This window comes from Sycon ciliatum, chromosome 6 (assembly GCF_964019385.1).
Source record: "Sycon ciliatum chromosome 6, ocSycCili1.1, whole genome shotgun sequence".
NCBI lineage: Eukaryota > Metazoa > Porifera > Calcarea > Leucosolenida > Sycettidae > Sycon > Sycon ciliatum.
This window is the reverse complement of record NC_088648.1, coordinates 14,343,814-14,366,038: the sequence shown is the minus strand read 5'-3', so window position 1 is coordinate 14,366,038 and position 22,225 is coordinate 14,343,814. Positions and strand designations below refer to the sequence as shown.

The 22,225-nt window shown below is 47.4% G+C and overlaps 1 protein-coding gene and 1 long non-coding RNA gene across 3 annotated transcripts; both read right to left on the bottom strand.

The window, feature by feature from the left end:
• Positions 1–3,026: 3,026 nt before the first annotated feature.
• On the bottom strand, positions 3,027–4,242 carry LOC135820064 (uncharacterized). Its single transcript, XM_065333369.1, has 3 exons — positions 3,735–4,242; positions 3,319–3,515; positions 3,027–3,182 (listed from the first exon to the last, which is right to left on the bottom strand). The coding sequence occupies exons 1-3, from the start codon at positions 4,021–4,023 to the stop codon at positions 3,027–3,029; spliced, it is 642 nt and encodes a 213-aa protein (XP_065189441.1). The 5' UTR covers positions 4,024–4,242.
• A 16,336-nt stretch (positions 4,243–20,578) lies between these two features.
• On the bottom strand, positions 20,579–21,446 carry LOC135818852 (uncharacterized). Of its 2 annotated transcripts, XR_010553788.1 has the most exons (4): positions 21,371–21,446; positions 21,145–21,285; positions 20,926–21,001; positions 20,579–20,622 (listed from the first exon to the last, which is right to left on the bottom strand). It is a non-coding gene; the product is annotated as an uncharacterized LOC135818852 (long non-coding RNA). The 2 variants fall into 2 exon arrangements; XR_010553787.1 differs by lacking the exon at positions 21,371–21,446 and having other exon boundaries at positions 21,145–21,329.
• Positions 21,447–22,225: the final 779 nt, after the last annotated feature.

The window sequence follows — 22,225 nt, the reverse complement described above, 5'->3', positions numbered from 1 at the left end:
CTCTTAGCCGTGCGAAAACGCGGATAGGCGATAAATGGGGACTTCTTGCCACTATGCCACAGCCAGCGGTTTTGTATGCACCAATTATTATTATGATGCAATCGTGAAATCAGTTCGTGATAGATATCCATGCAGTAAGGTCAGAAACTGCGCACGCTTGGTTTCATGTCCTCTTAATCTGAGTGAGAAGTCCAAAGTCAAAACGAAAAACATTTTATAAGAAGAAAAGAGAACCAAAGAGCTACAAGTTACGCTATAATATCCACTGACACCATCAGTTACTTTACAGTCAGCTCACGCGATAACATTGCACGACACTGACTAACGGTACTGACGGTCTACACCTAACTGCCTAACATCTCTAGCACATCTGGGTTGCGTCCTTGAATCGTGGTTTGACCGTTTTCTCATAGTCTTACCGACCGGTCTAGTCCTCGACATACATGTACATCCACCAACGTCCTTCACAGCTGAGACTTTTAGCTGGTGCTTGTCTTGTTTCTGTTCACCTTCCCCTCCTTACGTGATTTCTATAACTTAGAACCTTCCAAGTTGGAGGGCTGTTGGAGTGCGCATCCGAGATGTGCTCTGATTGCCAGTTAGTTGCAGAACGTCAGTATCGTTGGTCAGTGTCGTGCAATGTTATGGCATGAGGTGACCGTAAAGTAATTGGTGGTGCTATTGGATCTTATAACGTTACTTGTAGCTCTTTGGTCCTCTTTTCTTCTTATGAATATTAACCATTGGCTCTCCAAGCGAGTCCAAGAACATTTTCCGATTTGTTGGGGAAATACCAGGATCAATTGCACAGCAGATGCTTGACAAGCGAAATTCGTCCCTGAAATTTCCCGCTGTACGCAACCACAATACGCGGTCACATAGGCCATCTCAGACCAGGCTGCTGCTGATATTGCCTTTCCACCATTGGCAACATTTGAGCTACAGTATGTTCTTGACAATATTGCTCACATTTCCTACTGTTGCACCCTTTGACTTCCCTCTAGCGCTGTTCCTCTTTTTGCTAGTAAGAAATATCACTATTTCTAGCATTAAAATTTATTGTTACCTTCTTTGCAACCAATTTCTGCACATGTATCTCTGTTTGGTTGGTTGGTTTTATTTCACTTCGCACATTCAAACAGGATGACGACCCAATAAAATGATGGCAAAGGCTTAGCCTAGAAGTGGCTATGGAAGCATATAGTAAGAGATTAGGATACTAATATTTGCGAGTAAACGGGGTGGTGGAGGGAGGGGGGGGGGGGGAGAGAGAGAGAGAGAACACATAATGATGTATGTGTGATACTACGTGAGGATTACTGAAATGCTCGGGGAGGGAGAGCAGGGCGATCAGCAGTAACTCGAACTACTCCCTACAGGTGTATGATACACATGCATGCTTAAACCCCAGGGAGAGAGTTCTACAGCAGAGCACCAGCAACAGAAAATCTCCGCTGGCCTGGCTTAGTACATGTAGGCCATTTAACTGCTGATGGTGGGTGGGGCCGCCTTGTGCCAGGGTCAGAAGCTGGGCAAGTACAGGGCTGACCCGAAATGTTGTTTGCACGAACATTAGTTCCGATCGAATATGAGCACAGGGAAAGTGTATTTGCGCGGATAAAGCTGCATAGTGTGTTGAAAGTAATGCGCCGCCACTAACCCAGCCTGTAGAAAAAAAAGATCTCAGTTGTGGTAGTACTTTTGATGATCATGTGTGGTAGGGTTCATAACACCTCCATTCTGCGCTATTCCTTTTGTGATGGTTTGTCACATGTGTGAGTATAAAAACGAGAGAGCTTGGAAGCTCAGGGCCCTACTAGTCCATCAGCCAAGAACTCAGAAGTCGTCAAATTCAAGGACCCTGTTGCACTTAGAAATCGAACACCTGATTTGGGCCTCAATGGGGAGTTTAGGTACCCTAGAAACTGAATCCGCAAATAAAAAGAGTAAAGGACTTGCACGCTCTGCAGGGGGAAGTCGACAAAGTGACCTTTTTTGGCATTTCATCGACAGCCATTGTTGTGACCTAAACCCAATCTCCAATCAGTGCCATGCGCGTTTCAGGAATGAACTTTGAAATTTCTGTGAATTACGGGAGAAATCTTGGAAATCGATACGATTTTCGGTGTAAACCATTGCAGTTGCCGTACACGTGTGCCTGGATTCAAATAATTCAAAATGCAATAATTGCTGTTCGTCTACTTGTGGAGTGTTGTTCCATTACACATCTCTTTCGCTGTTCTATTTAATTGAGCATACGAATACATACCTTCAGGAGGATTACGATGAGCTAGTATTGAACTTAGTCTACTGTTGGGTTTCCGAAGTATGCACCCCGAGTCACGTCAAGCAGGTTTGAAGCGTAGTTTTTACTGTTTGCAAAAGTGATCTATGCTTCCACCCTGAATGGAATGGAAGAAGGTCCTGATCCCCGGCAAAAATAGAAACGTGGAGAGCTAAAAGTAAGGAATCTGCAGCGATGGATGTCCTAGGTAAGTCTTGTTACATACACCGGTAAATAGATGAGAGAATACCCACGAATCAAATGTAATAAATCCAAAAATAATAGATAAGAACTGAGTTTGAGCCTGAAGAAAGTCTTGTTATCAGTATGCATATACAATGTCATATTTCTGGACAGTTTGCAATTGTATAACTCATTTACGATCAGCTTGCTCACTTTCCAGGCAATCTGTGTACATTTACGTTGAAGTACGATCAAGATTACGCCTAACCCACAAATAAAATAACAAGTAGAATAATTCTCATGAAGCACAGCATATGAAAGAGCTCCCGATTAGGCACAAGGCATCAAGCATGCATGGGCCTGCACATGCAGTAAGATTATGTAATTTATATGAAAGTTCTCCGGCCGGTCTGGGCAGGACACGATTAAGTAGAATAACATTATAGGAGAGAGATTGCACTGGCACAATAGAATGTTGTGAGTTATTAAAGCACCCTCGGAAGCACATCGTATTAAGCTTCGCATGTGCCCGTCACCATTGTTAAAACATGTAGGTGATTCAATGTTCCAGTTCGTTTGATGAGAAATCTTCAGCTGATATGGTATCAGCTGTGTCGTTGCTATCTGTGCTGCCATCTCTGCCATCACTGTCTGACTCATCACTTTCTTCTTCCACAGTCACTGCTGTAAGTGCAGTCGCGGAAATCGACGTTGCCTGTACAAATACACGTACACCCAGACAGGAATGTTGTGAAGTAATATCTTACATTATGAAAGGCGTGTACATAATTAATGCATTCATAAACAAAACAATAGTAAGCCAGCAAGCATGGTTTCAAGAGACTACTTGCCTGTGTTTGCTGTACAGGTACAGGGCGATTCGTGCATGCCGTCAATGTGCATTTGCATACATCTGCACATGGCAAACCATTCTTGCGGCATTTGCATCTCCGATTGCTCATGCATCCTGTCTTGCAGCCACATGTGATAAGGTCACGGATATCCTTGGGGGTAGCCTCCTGAGTCATCCATTGAATTTGCAACATTCCTACAACGGGCATGTAAAATTTAATACAGGGACATGTGTTATTGAAAGGGGTTCACAGAGTTCCGCAAACAATTAATGATAATGAACAAGCAATGCAGCAATGTTGAAGTTCTTATTCTCATAAAATCATCTGTGTTTCCCAATAACATAATTTCACTAACCGCCTGACAGTTGCCTATATATGATTGAAAAGAATGACACATCATTGAGAGGCCTTACCATCGGATGATTGAACCCATCCATTTCCAACTGGAGTTGGCTGGACCAAGTCGTTGCGCAAAGCACCTCGCCAGACTGCTGCTTGGTAGTTTGCACGATGTACATGCTGCTTCAGTGCGTTCTGAGATGGTGGCAGTCGTTCTGGGGTGGTGGCATTAGCACACAGGAGCTTGTAGCGAACAGCATTGATTTCAGTTGAATCTGGAAAGCCATAGAGACGGCAGGTGAATGTCTCGCATGCTGCTAGGAGTGACGCATCCACGGTGAACGACTGACCAAGTCTTGACATAACAGAGGCAAGCACTTCGTCCGTCTTGATGATTGCTAGGCCACTGGACTTTCCTTTCCCCGAAAAGGCACTAACACTATCACAGCCAGTATACGCATGAAGACCAATAAGAGCATCCGATACGGCTGGGCCCAGTTTCTGAGCGATAGCATTGATATCCACAAGACGTGCTCGTTGTCTTGTTCCAGTCTTGAAAATCACCTGCAGGCAGGGAGCAGCGGCAATATAAAATGTGATATAAAGTCATAGCGATTTTGGTGATTTCCAGCACATAATTATTATCATGGAGAAATAGGCAAGTCCAAGGTAGACATATACTAGGAATCAGAATTGCATGATCCTCCATCAATTCAAAACTTAATCACGAGTGAGCAGAAACTACTACTTTGCTTTAGTATTAGGGTATTGACCAACAAACTGCAGTGCAAGGTCAGTTGCTTTTCTTACCTGCTGTTGAAGAGATGCACACAGCCCAATGGCTAGAACAGCCACATCTGTATCAGGGGAGGAGATGGCGACTGCTTCCTCTTGATGCTGAAAGCAGTGAGCTGCATGGAGTAGCAACCTACAGTCGGCTTCTTCATGGGGGGCAGCCAGCTGAGGTACATCCTCACGGTTGACGACTGTGTTTGACGCGTCAGCAACTTTCAGTAGCCAGCACCGTTGGCCAACAGTAACATAGACATGCCGGTTTGTTCCAAGTAGTGTTGCGAACTCTGTTGTCGAGGCCAGTGGTCAGCAAAGAACTTGATGAGTTCCATCTTGTTTTGAGGATCACTGAGATAACGCTTCCATTGCTTCGGCGTCTCTTGATCGGGGCGCTGCACAAGCATGCGCAGTGGTTGGTTGGTCGATGCCCTTTTCACTCTCTCTGAAGACTTGATGGACAGTTGATGGTAGCAGTCAGAGACAAAGTCGACACGCTTGGAGCCAAAGCGAGTGAAGTTGGATATCAACTGCCTGAACACCAATTTGCTGAGGTCACCAAACGTACCGGGGACTGAAGTGTAGGATTGCAGGACTGCCATTGCGTCAATCAGAACTGCAGTGCCTTGAGGAACAGTCTCCAGAGGTGCAACATCTTTCTCAAGGTCAGAGAGCAGCTTTGACTTTGGAGTACTCACAGGACATCCGTCGGCTGTAGCTATTGACCAAGGCAGTGGACCTAGCTCAAATTCGACAAGGTGCTTGATGTCAATGGATCTGTTCTTGGCCAAAATAACGAGCGTCGTGAACAGCTGTCGTTCATTCTTCAAAGCTTGCAACTTTGATGATTTCTTCTTCTTCTTCTGCCCTGAAGTGCTGAACGTTGACAGACTGGGGGCAGGAATCTTGTCATAGAATGAAGCCGTCTTCTGTACCAAGCGTTCTTGGATAAACTTGGATACATCTGCTTCACCGATCGAGCCAGCATTTAGCAGATCATCATGTGCTTTTTCGGAACAAACAGTCCGAGACGAGAGCGATACAAGCTTGTCTCCGATGAATGGGTTTCCCCAGGAGTAGAGCAGTTCGCTTAGAGACACAAGATCCTGCTCATCTCTCTTCACCTGTGCCGTTCTCTCCTTGGTGACCTGCGTGGTGTGCAGCATTGGGCCAGCCAACTTGCTGCAGGCGCTCGTGAGGCTTGCTCGTTCATGGGTGGTCAGGATCCATCTGTGAACAGCACCAGGTTTCTTGCTGAATCCAACGATTCCGCCTCTCCCTTTGCTGTCTCTGTTGATGGACTGCTCGATGGCCTGGTCCACCGGCACTCGGGCGAAGCTGTTGCGTGACCGCGAAACACAGAAGTCACCGCTGACAAGGGACTCTTGAGCCGATTCATGGCTTTCAGGCAAACACTCCATGTCGTTCACATAGTAGCTCCCATAGCGAGCGTAGTTAACGTGGTCGTACGCGAAAAACCATTTCAGCATCTGCCTGAAAGCTGTGAGGTGCAGCACCCAGTCACCATTGCGGCTCGCACGGATGAAGTCGAGCAGCAGACTGACCATCTCCATGTACGAGAGCCAGAAGCAGGCCATTGGTGAGGTCTTCTTCAAGTTGTCATTAAATGTGGTGAAACGTTCCTTGAGTGACTTGAAGGCGGATGTCTGTACACACTGTAGGCCTTCTGCGAAATTGCCAGTCTCTCGCATGGCGTCCAGCTGGCCAAGGAGGTCACTTGCAGCTTCATCAACATGGGGAGAATAGTCGTCTTCTAAGTGCTCCTCAAACAATTCCCAGTTTTGCTGCAACATTGCCTCAAATACCAGTTTGTGGCATCTGATTGCCCGGTTGTAATGCTTGCCTGCGAGGACCTGCTTGCAGGCATTTGGGCCAACCACACCGGCTTCTGTCAGCAGGTCGCCAAGACCCGCACCACCAAATCGTTTGCCCAGGACGACCATGAAAGCACACGCTGTGTGGAACGCACCTAACCGCAACACTACTTCACTGAACTCGTCCTTGTGCTTTGAAAGCACTTCCAGTGCCTTGGCATAGATTGCTTGATCACCGGTTATGATGCAATGCTGCTGGTCCAATCTCCGAGTTAGTGCCACAGAGCGACGGAGTACCTCCAGTATCGTGGAATGCTCTGTTGGAGGAGCTGGGATTACTGGCAGATACCCAATATTGGATGGCTGTCCCGGTTTGTTCTGGCAGTAGAGGTCTGCATTAAACTTAGACCACACCGGGATCGTCTGTGGCTCATCACTGGGCCGGCCAAATCTACTGGTGCTCTCTGCGCTGCGAAGCAGGAACCAAAGAAAATCCTCACCGCTCAACCACTCCCGGCTTCTAGTTGGTGTGTTAGCAGTGGTAGTGACGGTGTGTGGTTCAGGTCTCGTTCCGATGATATACTGTGGGAACTCTTGCTGTACCACAGAAAGAGAACGGGCTGGCCTCTTCTTCTTACTGCTGCCCACAGCAGGTACAAGCTGTGGCTGTGCTGTGTCAGGGACATTACTTGCAGTGGGGTGCTGTATGACGATGCCGTTGGTGCAGTGGGTGGTGCCCATACCAGTCAGGGTCTCCTCCACCAGGTCGTTGTTATCCCAGCAGAAGAATACGGTGCCGTTCCCTGCCTTGATGTTGCTCGGGAGCGGAATATCCTCAGCTAGTGTGCGTTCAGCGATGCCAGTCTCGATCTCATGCAATTTGCTGTCCGAAACACCATGGCCAAATCGATTTAGCATTGACACTAACCGTGCACTGCGTGTTAAGTGCCTGGTTGCCATCGACAGTGCCAGCTGCTTGGGTGGGACAACGCGACCGTGCGACACAGCAAATACGATGTCCTGTGCAATAGCCATGACCTTTGACCGTGCTCTGTCATCAGCGGCATCCATTCGGTCACCTAAGCTACTCTCACCAGCGTTGCAAGCTTGAGGGCCAACAATTGTCCACATCAGGAAGTTAAACACTGAATCAGGGATCCAGGTCATGGACTTGGTGGGCGTGCACTGTGATATTTCTGGCACACTGGGGAGATGCTTGCAGGCATGCTCTATGTCACGGCGGAGTTTCATAGCCACGTGAAACAAGTCTCCCGCGGCGTGCTCCTGGGTGTGGCTATCAGAAGGTATAAATATATCCTCACCGGACCCATCGCTGCTCTCGTCTGCAGCTCTGCGCTTGGACGCAGACACACTTTTCCCCAGCACCGTGCATATCACACTTTCATCAAGGTCTCGTGCAACCAGGGACTCGCACTCCGTAACGGAAGACCGCACGAACATTACACCATCGTTGAAGTGGTTTCGCAACCGGTCCTTTAATAACGACGTACGGTAGTGGTGCGGTTGGCCACTCAGCTCATGTAGCTTTTCATTGTACGATTTGGTCAGGTCACCCATGTCCATGGCACACAGTTGGGTTTTATCAGCAAGTCCATCTTCCACTTTCAGGACTATGCTGTCAAAGGCTTGCTGGTAGATGGTCTTCCGTGTCTCCTTAGTACTGGGTAGAGTTACGAAGTCTCTATAGCAGGTGAAGTGATACAGAAGCTCTGCAGCTATACAGTCCCTGGAGCCGTCCTGAACTTCAAGTAACACACGCTGGTCTCCTTTGATCAGTGCAGCTTCGTATATCTTGGTTCCCGCCTCCAGGGTTTGGCACTGCTTCAGATTCTCGCACTTATTTTTCTTTCTTTTATACTTCCTCTGGCAGAACAAGCAAACGTCCAAGTTTGTAGGTTTGAGTGACTGCCTTGTAGTTCTCTTCTCCATTACGACCAACTAGCAAACGCCATAGCTCTGGATGCTGACAGCAAACAGTTGCAAAGGCAAGGTTGCTTCGAGCTTGTTGCAACCAGATAGTAGTACAGTCACAGTTGTACTACTATCTTGTTGCAACATCGAGATTCAGTACTCCACACTCGTACATTGCAGTTGCAACCGAAGGAAAACAAGTTACTACAACAATTGTACTTCGAAGTAGTACAATTGACTGTAGTTATTTGAAAATGGCGAGCATCTTCATCTTCTTCCCGGTGCGCAAGTACGCATATAATTTGAATCTGTACGTGCTCCAAGCAAACTCACCTCCGCTCAAATTGACGGCGATTTATTCGCGAATTTAGCTCAATCGCCACGGAAAACCACACCAAATGTTGACAATAATCCACGTTTTTCAGTGAAGACGCATTGGATGTCCTAATAAAACGGATGGAAAACCTCGTAATGGCTGACGAAGAAGAAGAAAGTTTTCGAACTTCCGATGCGTATTGCGAACGGAGTGCAAGTGTTTCGCCAGGGAAAGTAGGCAGGTCGGATTCAGTGATGCTTTTGCTGTCGATTGATGTCACTTCCAGGTGTTCGTTTTGTAAGTGCAACAGGGGACTCACTTTGGCACCACTGGCTGATGGACTATACGCTATGCTTTTTTGCCTTGATGACCTAGACAAAAAAAAAGCATAGGGATGTTATAAATAATCGACGCGGAGACAACAATTTTATAATAGCTATAAAGAGAACAAATTCTGCTGTCATCGCCACACTACAACAAAGTCATGAAGGTTTACCAAAATCGATTTTCTTGTCACAATCATCAGTGGAAAGCCGTGACTGAATCCATCGCCATCGTTGCCGTTGCCTCCCCCAGAACCGCCACCTGCATCTGCCATCGGCAGTGCTGGGGCTGAGTCTGTGGTGTCGCTGGCACGGGCAAATATGGATGAGGTAAGCACTGAACATGAACAAGAAGAAAGAAGGCTGAAGGAAACGGAATTCAACAGAGAAAACGACACGATCAACATTCAAAGACCTAGACGATCAACGGCTAATTATTCAATGAATTATTACAGTACTGGATGTCAAGCACCGGCGAAGACACTGGGAACAGAAGATTTAGCAACAACAGGAACAACAACAATGACAACAACAACAATGGTAACAAATTACCATCAAGATCAAAGGAGGAGTCAACGAACAGAGGTTCAGCAACGTGAAGCGAGCCTGGGACCGATCGGAGGTGATGAGGAAAATGACACGGAGGACGACACTGAGGACGAGTTGGAAGATGAGACGGGGGACGAGGTTGCGGTTGGTGGAGACGAGGAATCGGATGGTGATTGTGATCGTAAGAAGTCTGCCGTTTTTCTTCATCTGTTGTCTCACCCTAAGTGTCTGCAGGTGTATGATGATTTTAGTTTTTCTGTTCTTTGTCGTGCACGGTACGCTAGTCAGTTGAAAGTACTTGAGGCTGTTTGTATTCGTTTGCATAAGCCTGATCTTTGTAAGCAGAAGAAACATGTAGTTGCGTTAAGATTGTTTTCGTAGGTGCACAGCATGATTGTTTGTCTCACTACACAGTTCTAGCGTTGTAATTAGTTCCTCACCCCTGTTGCACTTAGCTCTCACTTTACTTCTATTGTCTCACCTTCCCTCATTCTATTTTTAGCACTTTGTTTTGTTCTCGTAACACATTATTGAATGTATATAAATTATTGATTTGGCATGGTTATTCTTCAGTCACGGCTTTCCACTGATGATTGTGACAAGAAAATCGATTTTGGTAAACCTTCATGACTTTGTTGTAGTGTGGCGATGACAGCAGAATTTGTTCTCTTTATAGCTATTATAAAGATGTTATAAATTCTTTAAAAAATTCCTTTTTTTTAGACATAACCTGGGATTCGAACCCGCACTATCGCGCGCCCTGCATGCATCCCCCGATACACTTCGCATACATACTAATTCTTCCAAGTTGTTTCACATTGTGATCTTGCATCTGAAAGCCCTATTTAAATATGCATTGTGGCCAGCCGTCTTTGATGGCACGGTACGGTAGGGGATAGGTACGGGACAGGTGCGATCGAGGGTAATACGACACCGTCTCCCGTACCGTACCGTACCATCAAACACAGCTGGCCACATACAGCTGCCCGCAATATTCAAATAGGGCTTTCAAACGCAAGATAATAACGTGAAGCAACTTGGAAGAATGGGTATGCATGCGAAGTGTATGGGGGAATGCATGTAGGGCGATAGTGCGGGTTCGAATCCCAGGATATGCCTGAATAAAAAATAGGAGAATTAAAAAATTTATAACATCCTATGCTTTTTTTGCCGTCAGATACGGATAGCGCCAGGCGTGACACAAACAAACAAACAAACACACAAATACCAAATTAAAGCTATGTGGACCCTGGCTAGCGCCAGACGTTACTGAAGTAACGTCTTCTGCATAGCTACGGGAATAATAGCATTATCCAGCTTGACCCCTTTAAATAAATACATTATAACACACTGCTTCTTTGCGGTCCCGTTATCTTATGGAACGAAACAAGGCTTGTCAGGTGTAAGGCACTAGCTGTCATTACAAGGAGTGTGGCTGTTGATGTGTAGCCTGCACGAATTGCCACAATTTGTGTGGTCCCGGTGTGTCAAATGAAAATGCCTACAAATAGTTATACGCCGAAAGTAGCTTCAGCGCTCCGCGAGGTTCTGTATAATTGCTGACGTGTGTTTCCTGTTTTATTATCCATGGTTATCATTGTCGGTGAACGGTGAACAATTATCCCGAAATTGAACATGTCCTTTTGTTAGACAGGCCTTCCCTCATAATAACAATGCCGGGTTAATTCATACTGTAAATATACAAAACTTCGGCGCTGCAAAATTTCGGCACCTCACGATTTTTGACATTTCGGCGGCGATTTATTTTCGGCGTGGGGTAGAGGGCATGTACATGTATATAGTGCGACAGATGCTGTGAAAAATTTCATCGGCGTTTTAATTTAGGCGTTTTGGGTCGGTGCCGAATATAGCCGAAATCAAATAGCTGCCGAAAATTTGTATATTTACAGTAAGCCATATAAAACGAGCGTAAGCCATCTAAAACGAGCTTCAATCTTTTTGCGGGAGGCAATGCAATTTTGCATTTTCCACTGCAATTTTGTGATAATACGCGTTGAAGATTTTCTGGGCTAGGTTCAAGAACGCTTGTCATGACTCGCTTGAGTACTTTGTGTGGGTACCCGCTAGAACGTAGAATAACTCTGGCTAATTCAGCTGTTAACAGGTGAGCAAAACAGGGAAAAAAAACACTTTTTCCGTCCTCTTATTATTTGAGTTGGTGAGCAGATATTTTTAGCTCTGAAAGTAAATTAATGGAGAACTTCACCCAAAAATCAAAACTTCATAGTCCGTAGAGTTGTGGACGCTGATTCGAATGGTGAAGGTCCCACTTCGATCCGACCAAGCGCTCCTTCAGATATCTTCGGTTGATATTGTACTTCCGGGGGACGCGCCAGGACGTCATGCGCCCGCGACACCCCCCCCCCCCCCCCCAACACGCCCTCCTACGTCACTGACACTAGCCTGCTTGGGCCAAGCTCAGTAGTACAGGTATTTGGGTACTTGGTCCGCGTCAGCGATATTGTCGCTTATCTTTCAGCTTTGTTTATATGTCGCCAATGCTCACTTGGCAGCCCATTTCATCCCAATTTTGGTTAGTAAGTTAGTTTACTAGTACCTGAAGGGTCTAGCTAGAGTTCGAGTGGATTTCGAGAGCGACGGGTGGGTGATTCTGATTGATACAGCGCCGCATCAAAATATATTATCTTGTTACGCTGTGCAGGCAAGAGCAGCGCAAGCCACAAGAAAGTAATCGGCTACTCGGAATCAGCTCCATTTTGCTGAACGGCCGACAACGCTCACGTCAGGGATCGCTCGTTAAGCTGAGATCGCAGCTCCCTTACCTCCAGCTCAACGCTCGGAGTATCCAGCGCGTCGTGGAGCTTTGCAAGTACTGTACGCATCGTCGTCGTCGTTCAAAATAAAATCTTGCAATTAACTGCATGTGGTTTGAACCACACAGGCTGTCGTGCTGCCCACGCGAAGTCTTATAGAGAAGGCGACCGTCACGATCTACTTCTCTTTAGAAAATAGCCAGGCAGCGAAGAGAAAGAGAGATGAGCTTGCAAAAGCAAGAGAGTCGATCCCGAGCAAAAAATATTTGTCACCAGCACCGAGAGCAGCGACGAGAAGGACCGAAAGAAGTATGAACCCTTCCTTGGACAATAAATTCCGCATAGATAGTTGTCATTCTATACCTGACCGTCCATCCTACGAAGTTTTATCACTTCAAGTGCACACGTTGATGTCCAAAGTCTAAGTTCAAATTGTCGAAAGATAAGGGACAATTTTGCTGTCGCGGACCAAGTATTTGTAATAGGAATAGTTCTGGCAAAGACGGCCTCACCATGAGCGATTCCGACGTATCAGACGAGCTTGAAAGCTCTGAGCCTGAACTGAAAATGTTTGGCTTCGGGCAAGAGCCGGAAAGGATACGGCAGCACAAGCGGTGGCTTCCATTCCAGCTGTAAATAGAGATGAAGCAGAAATGACTTCAATTTGACACGTCTCTCTCCATCAGCAACATCTGGCGACCGGTTGGCGGGGCTATTTCGAAATGAAGCAGAAGCCAAAGCAGCTCCTACAAGCCTCACAATCCCTAAATGTTTTCACAGTATAGTCCTACGTAATGCTCACAAATCGAATCGTTCTCTTGATATCAAAAATTTTGTGCAATTTTCTGTTCGCACAATACTCAATAGTCGCCTCACTCGTACTCCTGTACATGGAGTTTGCTGCGTAACATGGCTAGCATTATCTCGTGCAAGTCGTGCAATGTGTATCGGTTCACTTGAAGTTGTGCTTTATTTCATATAAGTGGACTGCACCTCTGACCCTTTTGCGGCGAAATACATTATCTCCTTCTGCATTATTATTTTACAGAATGCTGAGACATTCTCTAGTATTTCACGCAGCTGTGTACCAAAATGGGCAACAGATATGCTGTGCGCTCTAGCAGCAGCACTGCAGCACAGTAGCATATTGAGTGTGTTTTGGCCTGCTGTGGTGTCTCATGACTGCATTACAGCCCAGAAACAGTTCACTGTCCTTCTTGATTATCATAAATTTGTGCGCATACCCGCCTGCACCCCACACGCACGCACGCACATGTGCTCACCTTGGTGGACGCATAGTTTAGTAGTCATACACATGCTCATGCATGCACACACGCGCTTTCACAAGCGTGTGCACACACAAGTGCATAAGCGTACAAGTGCCTGTGCACATGCTCGTGAACGCACATCCGCGCACTCTTGCACTTGCGTGCACACGCACCCATCCCTCAGGATCACTAATGGCAATGCATCTACTACTTGTCATTCCATATCCCTCCCGGAAGGGGGAAAGAAAGACATAAAGGAGAACACAGGATAGAAAACGTGGATATCTTTGGAATTTATAGTTAAGAGAGCATGTCTGAGAAAGCCAGAAAAGCTGGGCTGGGCCATCTCTCCGATTTCGCTCAAATTTTGCAAGTAGGTCTCCTTTGGGGTCTCCAACAACCATGCAAAAGGACTCGTTGCATAACTGACGGACACCTTGGAACTGGTGACCACCTCGAAATGGGCCCAAGATACGACTGAATATTGGGTCCAAAAACGAGCGCTGGTACAGCGTACACGATTGAGCTGACAACAAACCACCACCATGCCAACATTACGTCACCTGAGTAGTCTTCACATCACCACCACATAAAGCCATGGCTTTATCCAGGAAAGCAATGGCCATCATTTCCAAATATCACTAAATTGCATCGCTAAAATAGCCAAATTTCAAGGGCCGTAGCGGGAACCATTTACGGTGTCTATTTTCTGAACCATGCACTGAAGGACAGTGGACTATCTACACTACCACCCAGGATATATCTCGTAAAAAGTGTTCCACGTATTCTTGAACTAAACAAATTTGAATATGTTCACTTCACCACATTGCAGCACTGCCAATTTCCTACCCCACGACGGAAAGCGCCTCCTCAAGCTCCAACACCAGGCACTGCTCCAGACGCCAGCACGCCAAACACTGCAGCGTGGTCACCTCTACCGAGTCTGAAAAGAAATTTGAACTGACAACCCTTGTCACTCCAAACAACAACCATTCCCTTCCCTGAACGACTCGAATTTCACTAGCAGCAAAGCTTTGCAGAAGTGCAAAACATATTGAACAAATCTCGATTTGTGCGATCGAAGCACGATATTTTTGCGTCCTGAAACTGGCCGTGCGCCGACCATGCCGCGTGACATAGCAGATCGACGGATTTGATCGAGTTGATCGACAATCTAGACTATCAGGTTGATCAGCAATATGATTTTTACGATGCTATGATGTATGATGGCATGTTGCTTGAGTGAACCATGAAGAAGCACGATGCTCTGGACTTCACGATATCTAGCTGCAACTTGTTTTCCAGGCAACTCATTCGACATTTCGGCCACGTAGGGTTTGAGCACGTGCTTTTCAGGAGCACTCCGGAGATATCGACCTCCTGGGTACAAAAATGCATCCACGACTATTCGTGTGTTAGTTGGTCGTGTATTTCGTGCATTTTTGAGGATGCCACCAGTAATTTTGTGTAGCGCGCATGGATGACGTCTGTTGCCGGATCGACATAGCTCGACAAAGAGAACACTGTTGCGTTCTATCGAAATAATGTCTCCATTCTCACCTGATCTGTATTCTTGCAACCAGATAACGCGATGGGCTCAACACATTATAGGTGTTTTGAGCATAGTCATCCGATTCCTAGAAATCGAATTTTCATTACGAGCTGAATTTCAAAATACCCTCCTTCTCAGGTCGATGAAGTCGCGCTGAGATCAAACGCTGCGTGGTCCACCAGCCCTGCATTGTCACTGATTAGAGTGTCGACCTTTTGGAGACAAAATTAATAGTTGCTCGACAAGAAAATTACAACAAGCAGACTTACGCTCGCTCCTCAACGAACCTGAGGAAAACCCACAACTCGCTGCGTGCTGCGTCGGGTAAATGAACGCAAACATCGTGATGCTGATCAGCCTTCGTCATCCAGATTTTGATTCTGATCTTGATTGTCGATCAACTCGATCAAATCCGTCGATCTGCTATGTCACACGGTGGTCGGCGCACGGCCAGTTTCAGGACGCAAAAATATCGTGCTTCGATCGCACAAATCGAGATTTGTTCAATATGTTTTGCACTTCTGCACTGCAGAGCTTTGCTGCTAGTGAAATTAGAGTCGTCCAGGGAAGGGAATGGTTGTTGTTTGGAGTGACAAGGGTTGTCAGTTCAATTTTCTTGTCAGACTCGGTAGAGGTGACCACGCGGCAGGTCCACGCTGCATTCTGCTCGAAAAGCAGTGAAATTGGCAGAACCATACAAACCTTATGGCGGGCATTCCCTCGAATTCTACTCAATTTCTTTATCCACATACATGTACCAAACATGCATGAAACTTAATACCAGAAAAAGTACCGAGTTCTGCCAATTTTTCTGCCGGCATTATCCGCATATGCCTACTGACTTTATAAGATCTGGTTACGTTGGTGGACAGTTACGGTCATAAATCGCACTTTCGAAGTAATATTGTTCCTTCTCCTTTTTCACATCAGTATTGGGTAATTAGGAGTAACACACCACGACCGGCGTACCAACCAATCTATTCTGGAGGAAATTAATGACATCATCACCTGGCTGTGCTGAGGAACACATCGGGAAGTGCTGCTGACATACTGAGAAAGAAAGTAACCCTGGAATTCCAGCGCCATGATCTGAAGATCACAATCGACGACGGCAACCTGCAGGTGGTGAACTTCCTACACATCGCCATGAATCTACAGACTGGCCAGTACAAGCCGTATAGGAAACCGCGCGATACACCTCCGTACCTCAATGCCCTGTTCAATCATCCACGCACGCGAGTGTGTGTGCACGCATGCGCGTGGGTGTTAGTGTGCGCGCGCGCCCGCATGCGAGTGAATGTGAGTGTGCGCGCATGTGCGTGAGTGTGCGCGTGCATGCGATTGAGTGTGTGCGTGCGCGCGCAGGCCGCACACATTCGTGTGCTTTTGTACAGCTTAATTACCGAATATATTCATTGTTTTCTATCCTGTGTTCTCTTTTATGTCATTCTCTCCCCCTTCCGGGAGGGACATGGAGTGACAAGTAGTAGATGCATTGCCATTAGTGATCCTGAGGGATGTGTGTGTGTGCGTGTGTGCACGCAAGTGCATGAGTGCGCGTATGATGTGCCCAGGCGCTTGTATGCACTCGTGTGCGCATGCGCTTGTGAAAGTGTGTGTGTGTGTGTGTATGTGTGCGTGTGTGTGTGCATGAGCATGTGTATGATTACTATACTACGCGTCCACCAAAGTGAGCGCATGTGCGTGCCTGTGTGTGGGGTGCAGGCGGATAAGTGCACATATTTTATAATGATAATCAAGAAGGACATAGAGCTGGTTCTGTAATGGAGTCATGAGACACCACAGTAGGGCAAAACGCACTCAATATGCTACTGTGCTGCAGCGCTGCCGCTAGAGTGCACAGCATATCTGTTGGTACACAGCTGAGTGAAATACAAGAGAACGTCCCAGAATTCTGTAAAGTAATGCTGAATACAAAAGATGAGAATGTATTTCGCCGCAATACTAACTGAGGTGCAGTCCACTTATTTGAGATAAAGGACGGGTGAACCGATACACATAGCACGACTTTCTGGTCGTTTGGTGACTGACGGTTAAAAATCAAATCAACAACAACTACAACAATCAACAATAGTAATTGGTGACACAATGCTGAGCGTATAGGAGTTGTATTTTGCGTAGATGTGCTACCTGTGGTGCGATGCAAGCTCAGCACTCAGCTAAATACACAATTCAAGAGAATGCGGGAGCTGAAGAACGGGATGAATACCCAAGTGCCAGAGAATTCAATCTATCTGTAGAAGCAGGAGTACATCACGCCCAAGAGTGTGCGACTGGCTGCACAGCCTGTAATGGCCCTAAACATTTGTGCGACAACAGAACTTCACATCACATAACATTGTTCAAAGGGTTACGCTGGCAAGCAGTGCATAGCAGAGAGCACTCCCACTACTCTCTGCTTGCTGCAAAGGTGAACACAAGAGGGTTCCGTTCACGGTCCCGAAACGGTTGCAAGGCCTAGCTCCGTGTGGCCGTGATAAGAAAACTAATCGGTAGCAAGTGACGACTGGAACCTCAACAATTGGTTTTGTCTTTTATTCTTCTTGAAAGTCATGTTGCGGTCCCGAAACGGTTGCAAGGCCTAGCTCCGTGTGGCCGTGAAGGCCAAGAATGCATTGTGTGGAAAGCTGTTCAATACAAAACGGAGAAGAGATAACAGTTTCCTAATTCGGCTATGCCTACTTCGGAGGCGATGACACACATGTATATCCGTTCGCGGTGGAAGAAGATGTGCTTCGCCTAATACCAAGAGTAGATAAACAAGAGTGTGCAACTCGCGGATGGGTTGGCCCACGGCGGAATTTTTTGTTGACGTAATTTTTTCGACGACGCACGCGCTGCGAGCCTTTTGGAGAGGTTTCCCTCGTGCACTTGGCGGGGCTTTACACTACAAGGTCGGTGCCCAGCACGTGCTCTCACACTGCTCTGCGGCAAAGTCCGCGTTTCCCTGAAAAAAGGTGACGTCAACAAAAAATTCCGCCGTGGGCGGGGGTATCTGCAGATTGTGCAGAAGAGATCCGGAGTTGCACACTCTTGTTTATCTACTCTTGCTAATACGGGTCAGGCCTGGCCCTTTTGACATTGGAAAGGCTTCCTGTCTGAAGCCTTTCCATACTGGTACTCGATGTTCCAGTTTTGTGACACGAGAATGGCACGAGAATTAGTGAACCGCTGAGTGTACCGCTATACAGGTGGTCGATACGTAGTCGACACGTTGTTGATACTTTTTTGACACGTGATCCCGTCAACGGTCTGCTTTGTGCCAAACACACTCGGTAAACGCCGATGTCGCGTACGACAAAGACGACTATCCCGTACGCGAAATAGTTGAGAACTGCATGACGTGGACCTGACGGCAAGGACAACTGCGATGAGGCCCCTTTCGGTACCCCTGACGGGAAGGAGAACTGCAGAAGTCGACGAAGTCGAACGAGGAGGCCCCTTTCCGTACCCCGTACTGCAAAGTGCCATTGATGGATGCCTTTTGCACCTGGAACGACCCTTTAAACGCTGTCGGGGCGACTATCCCGTACGCGAAATAGTTGAGAACTGTTGACGTGACATTTTGCCGCTCACGTTCACGAAGGGAAGCTCCGGTCGGGCCTGCGCATGCTGTCAGAGGACCAAGCCAAAGGTGTCCTATCCCTGGATGACATGATAGAGGGCAAGTCCGTGCGAGATACACTCAAGGAGAAACACCCACCAGCCGAACCTCTCCACCCTGAGGCTGTTCTACCGGGAGATGTCCCTCAGCCCCACCACGACACATATTTTGCTGCCCTCAATCGAGACGTCATCCGACAGGCTGCCCTCAATACTCAGGGCGCTGCAGGTCCATCTGGTATGGATGCGGCAGACTGGCGTTACATCTGCACCTCGTTTAGGGCTGCATCTGACAGTCTGTGTGATGCATTGGCTTCTTGCGCCCGGAGACTTGCCACACAGTACATCGATCCTATCTCACTTGAGTCATTTGTTGCATGCCGCCTTATACCCCTGGACAAGGACCCAGGTGTCCGGCCCATCGGTATCGGTGAGGTGGTACGGCGCATCGTCAGTAAGGCAATCCTGAAGATTTCCAAAGCCCACATAGAGGATGCCGTTGGATGTCTTCAACTCTGTGGCGGCCAAGAGTCGGGCATTGAGGCAGCCATTCATGCCATGCGCAATGCATTCAGTGAGGATTCCACAGAAGGGGCTCTGTTTGCGGATGCATCAAATGCCTTCAACCGTCTCAATCGATCAGTATGCCTGCAAAATGTCCAACGTCTCTGTCCACCTCTGGCACCGGAGTAGTAAGTGCGGGGCGGGTTCTGGCACACTTTTTGACCTTTGACCTTTGGGCCAAATAAGGCACACTGTGTCGGTCGTGCTGGGTCTGGCCCCGGGACTCCCCCAGGGTTTGACCTTTGACCTTTGGGTTAAATAAGGCACACTGTATCGGGCGCGCTTGGTCTGGCCTCGGGACCCCCTAGGGTTTGACCTTTGGCCCTGCCATGTCATAAATGTCATCATGTTGTTTTCCGTGGCGAACGTGAGTAGTTAGTGCGGGGCAGGTTCTGGCTCACTTTTTGACCTTTGACCTTTGGGCCAAATAAGGCACACTGTGTCGGTCGTGCTTGGTCTGGCCCCAGGACTTCCCCAGGGTTTGACCTTTGACCTTTGGGTTAAATAAGGCACACTGCGTCGGGCGCGCTTGGTCTGGCCCCGGGACTCCCCAGAGTTTGACCTTTGACCCCTGGCATGCCATAAATGTGCCATAAAGGTTCTTTTCCGTGGCGAACGTGCACTTGTGCACGTTCGGTGCATTCGCACCGGGGAGTAGTAAAATACGTACTATTTCCTGATTTGCACATCGTAGATGTGCAGTGACATATTGCGCATGCGTGCATACGCACGCGGAGCGTGTGACCTTCAGAGACCCTGCTTGCGGGAAAGACGCAGTACAACACAAGGTGTACTAGTACACGTGTCATTATACTACTCCCTGATTCGCACTTCGTAGATGTGCAGCAAACAAGTGAGTTCACGTGCCATGCACTCGTTGAGCTCCAAGATCAGAACTCGGCTCAACGTAGTACTTGAAGTCACCGTTCCCATTACGTCATGTACATTTACATACACTCTGTTGAAGCACTGAAACATCGGTTTTCGGGGAATTCAACATGCGAATTTTTGAACATTCGGCGAAAAGATGGGTAATTTCTTCAAAACCACTGTTTTCGGCGAATTTTTCGCCCGGCCGATTTGGGAAATGCCAACTATCCATGCATGTACATTAGATGCATATTTCTATTTTGATCGGGATACAGTAAGAATCAACCGGCTACGCCCGGAGTATCATGCATTAAAACAATTATTGAAGGGGTGTCACAGTGAAGCAGTGTTGCTACGCACCACAAATCCCCTCTGCACTGTACCGAATCTATACTGGAGAATCCAGAGTGGCCAGCAAAGAGTCACAACCCGCGGGTATCCAGTCACACTAAGGCATGTCCACCATTCCCCACATATTCACCATAACAAAACACAATACTGTTTACTATAATACACTTTTATTTAAATAATTGACTTGGATGAGTCTGTAGAAGAGAACACAATGCACGCACACGCACGCATGCGCGGACACACACACGCACACACGCACACACACACACATCTAGGTTATAGTGCTATACACGTATCTAGGGTTTAGGAAGCACGAGAATATGTCGAAGCACCCACACATACCCCTTCATGCAGTGTACTTCAGTAGCCCAACACGTTACGACCGCTCAGGACCATCACAAAACACATTACGACCGCTCAGGACCATCACAAAACACTACACACTGTTACTACACTGCATACACAGTTACTACACTACGCCTGTTACAAGTACTTACAAATAATTTTGAAAACAAATGGCACATCCCGAAGACGGCAGCTAGCTCCAGACCTTCATACATACGTCATCATCATCTGTAAAACCAAGCATGAGCGCACACAAACACTATTAGTGTCACGAATACGGAAGCAGGGTAAGACAAGAGGATACGAAACAAGTAAGTATCGCTATAACGAGGGGGGTAAGTATACATGTAGACAGAGCAGTGCTTACTTACAGGGTCCGGATACGCTCCATGGCGTCCCGGTAGTCGGACTGCAACAGCAGCCCGACTTGCCGGCCCTCCCAGTAACGGGCCCGATGGGCCGCACCCGCCAGGTGTGCGGCCACGGCCTGGCCTCCCACCAGCCTTTCTCCACTGTAAAAACGAAAGAAACCGCAGAAAGCACAGTGTCATAGAGCTCTTTTGTTGGGGGAGAGAGCTAGGAGCACTGCACACTTACCATTTGTCGCAATATATGATAAGAAAGAGGCGGCGCTTGACGCACCGCCTCAGGTGCTGGAACAGGGGTATTACCCCTGTCAGTTCCACACCGCAGTGGCAAGTGAATGCCATACTGTAAATGTAATGATACTGAAGTGAAGGTGTGAACCGCAAAGCAAGGCCTTTACCTTCTTCCTGTCGAATTCGCTCCCCAGCTGCATACCGACATCACCCGCTAAAATCCAATCATACCAAGTAATGCAAAGGTCATCAGTTGACCTTTTGGACTTTTCAACTCTTATCCAAAACCACCAAGAGGAAAAAACCAGGATGAAGAAGACGTCAGTTGTAGAAGCGTTTGTGGAGGAGTTGTTACATTATTCTCAGTAAATAGATATGGCTGATACATTCGGCGTAGACTTGGACGACCGGTCGTGGTCTCTCACCACGGGTCCTTTACTAATAGAAAGATGGACGCCAATAAGAACTGTTGTGGAGTTGGCAGATCAAAACGCGCAGCAAGAAATTTGGCACGTCGATGGTAGACTCCATCGGGAGGACGGACCAGCTCTTGTTGATAGTAGGGGAGTGTCCGCCTGGTGCTATGGAGGTCGCCTTCATCGCGTTAATGAACCGGCTTGGATAGGACGGGGTAGCATAGAGTACTACCTCAACGGCGCCCGTCATAGAGCCGGCGGTCCTGCAGTCAGTTATTATGACGCCACATGCGGTATTCTACGGTGGTATCACCACGGAAGACTCCACAGGTATGATGGCCCTGCAGTGGAAACATTTTCAGACCTTGGTGAAGACTCTGAGGGGTTCTACCGACACCGCGAAGAGTGGTATTGGAATGGCGTCAGACAAAGGATCG